The sequence below is a fragment of the Austrofundulus limnaeus genome, unplaced genomic scaffold (genome assembly GCF_001266775.1).
Source record: "Austrofundulus limnaeus strain Quisiro unplaced genomic scaffold, Austrofundulus_limnaeus-1.0 Scaffold427, whole genome shotgun sequence".
Lineage (NCBI taxonomy): Eukaryota > Metazoa > Chordata > Actinopteri > Cyprinodontiformes > Rivulidae > Austrofundulus > Austrofundulus limnaeus.
This window is the reverse complement of record NW_013952829.1, coordinates 362,016-372,111: the sequence shown is the minus strand read 5'-3', so window position 1 is coordinate 372,111 and position 10,096 is coordinate 362,016. Positions and strand designations below refer to the sequence as shown.

Below are 10,096 nucleotides of genomic sequence, written 5' to 3'. Positions count from 1 at the left end.
CATCTAAAAAACAAACTTTCAGAGACATCTCTGTGACATTAATGTACCATTGGTTTGTACCATGTCTTACAGACCATAACCTGCAAAACATGGATTTTTAAGATTATGAAATACACTCATTTCATGTTTTCTTAAATTAAGTAATAGGTAACACTGAAAAAACATACAAGAATCTCTGTTTGCACTAACATATCTTCAAATAGATAACCAAGACTTTTAATTAGCTAAAACTGATTAAGGATTTATTGATTCATGCAGGTACAAACGTTTACTTTTTAATTGTTGTTTCAGTCACATATAAAACAAAGCAATTTGTCACATTCCTGAAGGAACACAAATACAAAATGTCAATAAATAAGATTGTTTCCCAGGTAAACAAATCAGCATACATTCTAATAATTTGAGTGTTGTTCAACTTTGACCATCATCAAGAATAATTATGTACAACTCAAAAAAGGTCTTTGTTTAGGCATATGTACGTCAGCAACAAAGAAAGTTAAAATTAAAGTAATTAAAAAAATGGATTTCGCTGCATTATTAACTGCGTGATGTGTGCCATTTGTGTAACTAATTGCATCTAACAGGTAATTAACACTACTTGTGGCCAGCCGCCCCCAAATGAATCATTTTAGTTTATTTTCTCAAACACTGAGCAAACTTTTAATTAAATGTAAAAAAAAGGTTATTTGAAGAGCCAAATATTGTCAGAACTTGTTTCTATTCTGTTCTAATACATTTACATCAGGCTTTGGTTAAAATGTGATAAAGCTGGTGTGAATCTATACTCAGGCATTTAAACATCAGATGTTTTTTTTTCTCAATTTACATTTACAGATTTAAAATGTAATCTTGTCTCTTATTTTTCTGGCAGCTTTAGCATGAATTTGCTGTGTTTGAACTTTTATTGATCCTGCGACCTTTGTGGAGCTGAGCTGGTCCTTTTATTAAAATCCATTAAGTCTGGTTAAAAATATGTACAGGTTACTAGAGAGACTTCTGATCACTCTGAGGAAGATTTTACTCATCAGCCTTTGACTGCTGGCAAACAATGTGTGCAATTATTGCTGAGTGCACTGTTTACAAATGTTTTTTTTTTTGTTTTTTGAAAGCTGTTTGCAAAAAAAGGAGATGAAAGTTGATTAGAAAAAACAAGGAAATTATGCAATTTGGGGTTAAAATAAAATCAAAATTTGATTTGAATGTTTAAAAGCATTCGTCACTACTAACTATTTTTATCAATACTTTATGCTCACTGTGGCAATGCATCCCACATCGGCTGTGTCCCGATTCACGGGCTGCAACCGACGTAGACCACAACCAACGTTGGCCACAGTCTACGTGGGCCGTAGGCCACTCGTGTCGGCTGCATAAACAGCTGTGAAATGAGACGGTCTGGTCTACAGAAGACGTATGTTTGCGTGACCACGTGCTACCTCTACCATGGTGATACATTTTACATCACATCGCTTCAGTTGTTTTGTTCAAGGTGTAACTTCATAAAATTTAGTTTTAACAGAACTGCGTCACTGCAACAGTTGCTAAACTTACATTTGTCGGTCTGTGATAAATTTCCCAACTCTGCAGTAAAATAAAATAAAAATAAATAAAAAACAGCTGGTTTTTCTAGTTAATTTGCTGACGGTACATTGAATTCTGGGATACCATCAAGTGCATAAGATACTCATATGCAGCCTACATTTTTGGGGTTTTGTTGGCCCCTTGTGTAGGTGCTTACAAATTGGAACAGCCTACGATGAGGGGCAGTGACGTAAACGGACAACAAATGGAGCAGACGTCGGCTGCAACCCATGAATTGAGACACAGGCATAGTCAGAACAAGTGGCCAAAACAGTCCTGTAACCCCTAATTTACACTACATGCGTTCCGTCTCTGCTCTGCTCCTCTGCGCAGGTCGCAGCTGTGCATTTCAAGTCCAGTTTGCACTTCCTCCACTCCGCTTCGGTCCGACAGACGAGCAGGAAGGAGATCGCACGATAAGTTCAGTGATAAGTGTGGAAGTCACAGCAAAAAATAATTTATTCTGTGAAAGACGAACTCCAAACACAGCTGAAAACAACGATATAAAGGCTTTTTGCATCTACGTTGAAACTGTCTCGCTGCCGGCTTTCTGAAACTTCTGATTTCAAAATAAAATCCACGTGTATCGTGTGTGTACACATAGCTTCATGCTACGTTTCCATCAGCTTCCCAAACAGAACGATACATTCTGACAGCATTTGTGTAGAAATATATCTGTACATTTATTACTATAGCTGCAATATCGACATTATTCTGACAAATTATCCAGCATAAAAGTGTCTTATTTTGAAAATACGGATAAATACGGATGTTGTGCTCGTTTCATTTCCTGTTGGTGCGACATAATCTTTAAAAATTGACTCAGGCGCAGCTCCGGCATCCGCCAAAAATAGGATCTGTTCTAATTTTGATGGATCGCCGTCCGCTCACCGCCGCCGTGCGCAGCCAGTGTAAACACTCTCATTGATTATAATGGGTGTGTATTTGCTGAGGAGGTCGGACCGGAGTGGAGCGAAGACTGAACGCAAGTAGTGTAAATCGGGAGTAAGACCTCATTTTGTATTAACAATGCATTTGTAATAAGATAATAAAATCAGGCTTCGAAATGTAATAAACTCACGCTAAAACCGCATTATGTAATAATTGACACAAAATGTAATAAAAGTCTTCAACGCATTATGTAATAATTTTATTACATTTTGCGGTAATTGTTACAAAATGTGGTGATGTAATAATCTGGTGCATTATGTAATAAACAATCAAAAACCAGTATTTCTGTTCATCCTAATCAATATACTTGTAATAACTGTCATGTTGCAAATACTACATAATTAAATCTTTATAACTTTGGTCAATAAATACTGAACTTCAAATCTTTTATTTGTATTTTCAGGCAAATTCTTGTGTWTATGGATGTATAGAGCAATCACACGGATTTTTTTTTATGTTTTATGGTATCTTTCAAAAACTTACCGTAGTTTCAAATTTATTTTACATGTCAGAACCTGTAGGACGTTAAAAAACAATTATTGACATCAAATATCCACTTCCAACCCACTCTATTGCTAGAAACAAGTTCTTCAACCCTCATTTCCTTCTGATACAGAAGGTGACAGTCCGCCTGCACCCAGCCCTGCTCCCCTGCGCAGCTGATGGTCCACCTGCACCACTCAACTGCCCTGTGTGTGATTAACACAGTTTATTTTTTCTTTTTTTTTTTTACAAAAATTACAGACTTTTAAGGCTCATTATACAGGTAAACATCTGAAGGGGTTGACATGTATGTACAACTAACTTTTAGATATATTTTTGGAGTTGTCTATAAAGTGGAATAATTTCTGTAACAGGGATCAGGACAGTAAATCTGAAAATGCAAATAAAAGATGAGAAGTTCAATGTTTATTCACCAAAGTTATAAAGATTTAATTATGTAGTATTTGCAACATGACAGTTATTACAAGTATATTGATTAGGATGAACAGAAATGCTGGTTTTTGATTGTTTATTACATAATGCACCAGATTATTACACCACCACATTTTGTAATAATTGCCACAAAATGTAATAACGTTATTACATAACATGTTGAAGACTTTTATTACATTTTGTGTCAATTATTACATAATGCGGTTTTAGCGTGAGTTTATTACAATTTGAAGCCTGATTTTATTACATTATTACATAATACGCTGTTATTACAAAATGTGGTCTTACAAGTCCTAATGCACCTGCAAACAGCATTCATAAATGTTGTTCAGTTCATTTCCTGCTCAAGTGTCCCAAGAGGGGGTCCCTGTCTGATAACATATCAACTGAGTGAAGAAACAAACAGCAACCTGGAACAACTGGTATCCAGCAAGCAGCTCTATAAACACAAGGACAGGCTGAGAGTGCTGCTCTGCAGGGAGCTGGTTCCAGGGCCAGCTGTGACATTAACATTTAGATTGAGGAGTCGGAGGGGGAAAGATGGGAGTCAACAGGTGAACGCCCAATTAAATGTGCTTGACAAAAGGGACAGGAAATGAGAGGAAAGACTCAAGTAGTGGAGGGAGAGGAAGGAGAAAGTTAGATGACAGAGTTAATTTCCTTGCGGAGCCTTGCGGCGAGGAAAAGTGTCGACGACAGCAGAGGCGAGGTTCGCAGCCAAGCCGTCAATCACCGTTTGATTGGAAGGGCTTGTTTGCTCGCTGTGAGGCCGAGCTGTGATGAAATCAAAAAACAAAGCGGAGAGGCCGTGCTGTCCTAGGACAGCACGCTTTGCCGTTGCGCTGCGAGAACAGTTTGGTGTGCTGGGAAAGCTTCCCACATTTCTGTGGTGCTCCCTTGTTGGAAGCGACAACGATTCTGTTGTGCTGATCCCTCCACACAAACAAAACACGGCGAAGCTGCTCGGTGCTGGTTCTGGTGTTAAACCTGCGGGAGCTGAAACGCTTCCACGTTCAGCATCTGGGCTGCAAGATCAGGAAACACACGGATTCCTTTTTATTCAGGAAAACCATGACCGTTTTTTAGTGCTCGGATGCTCTAAATAAATTTTCAGCAGCAACTTTAAAGAGGAGGGAACATCGTTGTTGGCAAAAACACGTCAAAGCTGCAAGAGTTTTCACTGATCTCAAAGACAAAAATAGCTGCAGCTCAATCAGCTTTACAGATATTGTGCTAAAATTCATTATGTAAAAGCCGAGAATCATTCACAAACATGTGCCTGGAGTGTGATGTCTTGCAATATCACAAAATAAATGTGAATATAGTGTTTTCTTTTTTAAAAGTTTGCCTAAAACAATTACAAGTCTGTCATTTTTCAAAAAAAAAAAAAAAGAAAAAAAAACCCTCATGGAACCTGTTGGGTGCATTGTTTTAATTTATGTTAGGCTTTTATTCAAATAAGAAGTTTGCAGTGTGTAATAAGTTACTAAACTATTTAACTATTTGCTTTACTAATAAGCAAATGTTTACGAAGTACTGGAAAATAATGAAGAAAAAGTAGAAATACCTAAACAGAAAATGACTGGTAAAAATTTATTTCACTGATGAAAAGTATTTATGTAAAAAACATAAAACTGCTCACAATAATCAGGAAAATAAAGGTATTTTTACCAAACACTATAATACATGAAATGTTGAATTTGCTTCACTAAGTGATGTCAACTGGTTCCACTAACTCGAGTTGGGGTAATGTAAAGCAATTTATACATCTTTTTTAAAAAGAAAATATTAAAGAAAAATGTGTTAGATGTGAAGCAATTTACATACAGTATTTTCTTTAAAAGCAAATGTGTAAATTGTTCAATTTGCTCAACTCAGTTCATTTTTAGAGTTCTTAAACAACTCCTCTCATGATGAGTTTTGGTCATATTTAATTTTTTTTATTGTGTAACTAGGTGTTCAATTTTAGAGTAAAGAACTACACTCACCGGCCACTTTATTAGGTACACCACACTAGTAATGGGTTGGACCCCCTTTTGCCTTCAGAACTGCCTCAATTCTTCGTGGCATAGATTCAACAAGGTGCTGGAAGCATTCCTCAGAGATTTTGGTCCATATTGACATGATGGCATCACACAGTTGCCGCAGATTTGTCGGCTGCACATCCATGATGCGAATCTCCCGTTCCACCACATCCCAAAGATGCTCTATTGGATTGAGATCTGGTGACTGTGGAGGCCATTTGAGTACAGTGAACTCATTGTCATGTTCAAGAAACCAGTCTGAGATGATTCCAGCTTTATGACATGGCGCATTATCCTGCTGAAAGTAGCCATCAGATGTTGGGTACATTGTGGTCATAAAGGGATGGACATGGTCAGCAACAATACTCAGGTAGGCTGTGGTGTTGCAACGATGCTCAGTTGGTACCAAGGGGCCCAAAGAGTGCCAAGAAAAGATTCCCCACACCATGACACCACCACCACCAGCCTGAACCGTTGATACAAGGCAGGATGGATCCATGCTTTCATGTTGTTGACGCCAAATTCTGACCCTACCATCCGAATGTCGCAGCAGAAATCGAGACTCATCAGACCAGGCAACGTTTTTCCAATCTTCTCTTTGTCCAATTTCGATGAGCTTGTGCAAATTGTAGCCTCAGTTTCCTGTTCTTAGCTGAAAGGAGTGGCACCCGGTGTGGTCTTCTGCTGCTGAAGCCCATCTGCCTCAAAGTTCGACGTACTGTGCGTTCAGAGATGCTCTTCTGCCTACCTTGGTTGTAACGGGTGGTTATTTGAGTCACTGTTGCCTTTCTATCAGCTCGAACCAGTCTGCCCATTCTCCTCTGACCTCTGGCATCAACAAGGCATTTCTGCCCACAGGACTGCCGCTCACTGGATGTTTTTTCTTTTTCGGACCATTCTCTGTAAACCCTAGAGATGGTTGTGCGTGAAAATCCCAGTAGATCAGCAGTTTCTGAAATACTCAGACCAGCCCTTCTGGCACCAACAACCATGCCACGTTCAAAGGCACTCAAATCACCTTTCTTCCCCATACTGATGCTCGGTTTGAACTGCAGGAGATTGTCTTGACCATGTCTACATGCCTAAATGCACTGAGTTGCCGCCATGTGATTGGCTGATTAGAAATTAAGTGTTAACGAGCAGTTGGACAGGTGTACCTAATAAAGTGGCCGGTGAGTGTACGTAAAGTATAGTTTTTATGTTTTAAAATGTAACAAAATAAAAGTTACAATTTAAAAAGAAATATTTGGTAAAATTACAAATCCTCAAAAAAAGTTCCTGTTTTGCAAAGAAATAAATGTATTTTGTTACTATACTCTGCTAATAAACTTAGTAAAATGTAGAAATTTATTGGGTCCAGCACTTAAACCCAGTTTTACAGATTTCTGATGCCATAAGCTGCACACTATAAGTGCTCCACAAGTTAAAGAGGACGAGATGTTTAATATTTCAGAGGAGATGTTGGAGCAGTTGTTGGCTCATTACCGAACACTTGGAGAAATCACAGCGGGCTTCTTTTAGAACCTCTGAGGTTTAGCAGATCTGGTTGCAGGATTTCACACAGTCTGGACTGCCATTTGGTAACATTTATACGGCAATATGACGAGTTCTGCTGTGTAGGAGCAGGAGATGGCTGTTAACTATACGCAGCTTTTTCAAAGATGCTCAGCCCACTGAAGTCACAGCTGTTATATATAATAACAAACAAGCCTGTTTCATATTTTCAAAAGACAATTTTTAGTTCTTGTCAGACAGAACACAAAAGGTGCCACTGCTGGCAGACGGCATTGTGTCTTTTTCAACACGTTTTTTTTCTCTCCACCCTTTAATGCTATAAAATATATGTGCCATCTCTCAGTTTAACTGCACGGTGCGATAATTCTGCAACTGTGATGGTTTAAAAAAAAAGCTGACAGCATCAAAACTGCTTTAAATCTGCTTTTTGTCACGCAGAAAATGAAACATACGGAGCCCGCGAGGGAACATGGGGGGGATTTTTTTCTTTTGCGTTCCCACGCAAAACCTTTGCGTTACCTCGCAATACTTTTGCGTTACCTCGCAATACTTTTGCGTTACCTCGCAATACTTTTGCGTTACCTCGCAATATTGTTTTGTGTTCCCACGCAAAAAGTTTGATTTGTATATGAACTGAGTTAAACCAGACTTTTATTTTGAAATATCCGGTTACCAAAACAGGATGTGTCGCCACAAGTTCGTGAATTTGACATTGATGTTGCGTGGCTGCACTGTGTTAAAATATCGGCATATGACATACTTCCATGCGTGGCTGTGTGATATATTCATTCTAAAGCTGAATTAAAGCAGTAGGCTAACTCGCTAATGATAAACATGTGAGTTTGTTAATAAACCTGTAAGAAATACGTGTTTTAACATCGGCTGACAATCAGATGAAAACACAAGTGTTAAATAAACTGATCTGCGATAGAAAATAAATGTCATACAACTCCAGAATTCTGGATCTGAGTGAGGTTTATTTGTCACCGGACTGACAAGCCAAACCACACTGAATGAAAAACAGGAAGTTCCCGTTTAAATACAGTGCACATTCTTCAATGCCTGAGTTCGCCCTCTGCTGGCCTACGGCCGAATCACAGGCATTCAGACAAAAGACCTCACACTTATGTTAACACAGCGTTTAATTATGTGTTGTTAATAATTTGGACATGTATTTACTCTATTTCAGTTAACACATAATAGATCAAACATTATAAAAGTATTATAATAAGAAACCCCTACTACTTTGGTGTTGTTTCTGAAATCAGTACTGATCTGTAACAACTATAAATTTCTTCAAACCAACAGGCACAACAGTGATAAACGACTTTTGCGAGGGAACGCAAAAAGAAAAAAAAATCCCCCATGTCCCCTCGCGGACTCAGTAGAAACAAGATCCAGATGTGTCACAGATTATAAACCAATTAGAAAAGTGAGAGCAAATTAAGCATTAAACTCAAAACTGATGCATATGTTCTTTTTAGCTCTTTGACATTGACGGTGATGCCTCTTTTACACGTCTTGTCAGTGTCTCTGAGCCGTAGGATCTTACGTCTGTCAGCTGAGAGTGACAGCTAAATGGCAGGAAAAAAGAAGAATTTTAATGTAGTAAGTGTGTTGCTGGTGCACAGCGGCACACCGGTTTTACCGTTGAGGACTGAAAGCTACACCCAGAGACTTCTTTTATTCAAGAACCAAGCAAGGTGCTGCTTCTGTCACACCGAAGCAGCTTCCTCTTTCTTCCCTACACACAAAGAGCTTCAGATCTGAGCTTTAGGTGGCAGGAAAAAAGAAAAAGAAACTCTTGGAACCAATCTAATTATCTGATAATCTTGGAGGAGAAAAAAGTGCTTTTCTGAACTGAAGTGAGAGCACAGACACAGCAGAGCAACAGGCGTCACATCCAACATCCAAGCACAAAGAAAAAATGCTTTGATACAGAGTGTGTGTGTGTGTGTCGTGTATTTGCATCTGTTCTGGAATTTGTTTAGGTTATTTTGGTCCCACACAATATCAGGCTGTTTCACACTCCGAGCGAGCGGAACAACTCGACTGATAAACAACAAGACGAGCACGGCACGGCGCCGAATGTTAGAGTCATTCACCTCAGGTTAGCGGCAAAATTGGAGATGCAGTTAACCATCTCCGCATTCTGTTTGTCTGCACCCCACATGCTGTAGAGAAAAATGGAGGGGGGAGAGGGACAGAAACAAGAAGCAGTTACAAGCTGCTCCTTCATCCACAAGTTAGTCAGGCAGAACCAGACAGCTCAAATAAACAAGATTTTACTCTATTAACATCATGTTCTAGTTTGAAAACTAGCAGTTTTACAATAATATTTACAGCTGGAATCTGAAATTTACTACCTGGAATCTGCAAACAGATTTAGAACAAATCAATGGAAATGTTATGAAGTAATTTAGGTACAACTACAACTGTGAAAATGTTGGGACTTTGTGGAAAACGGAAACAGAATAGAATGATTTGCAAACCTCATAAACCTGTTTTATTTACAGAAATATTTGAAATATTTAAGCAAACAAATTGGAAAAGGTTGGGAAAACATCCGCAGATCATGATCTGGGATCAAGGCTCATCAAGTCATGTTCAAATGCTCAAGACGTGCAAAGAAAAGGTCTTTTCTGGAAACACTGGCATCATTTCTGAGCTCATTTAAAATGGACTGAGGTAAAGTGTAAAACTGTTCTACACTCAGACAAATCCAACATTTTAATTCTTTTTGGTAATCGTGAACGCTAACTAAAGAGGCGAGGGACTAATTATCAGCATACAGTTTAAAAGCCTGCCTCTCTGATGGTATGGGGGTGCATTTGTGCCCGTGATATGGACAGCTGACACATCAGGCAGCAATAATGCAGAAACATACACTCACCGGCCACTTTATTAGGTACACCACGCTAGTAACGGTTTTGTGGTCATAAAGGGATGGACATGGTCAGCAACAATACTCAGGTAGGCTGTGGCGTTGCAACGATGCTCAAATGGTACCAAGGGGCCCAAAGAGTGCCAAGAAAAGATTCCCCACACCACGACACCACCACCACCAGCAGCCTGAACCGTTGATACAAGGC

At 38.9% G+C, this 10,096-nt stretch overlaps 1 protein-coding gene across 1 annotated transcript in view; it reads right to left on the bottom strand.

Moving 5' to 3' along the window:
- Positions 1-10,096, bottom strand: part of mef2d (myocyte enhancer factor 2d) — a gene marked incomplete in the record, with an annotated part of 107,961 nt that overhangs the window by 10,742 nt on the left and 87,123 nt on the right. Inside the window, 1 exon segment of the mRNA XM_014024560.1 lies at positions 9,110-9,178. Within this exon segment, the coding sequence (XP_013880014.1) occupies positions 9,110-9,178 (69 nt within the window).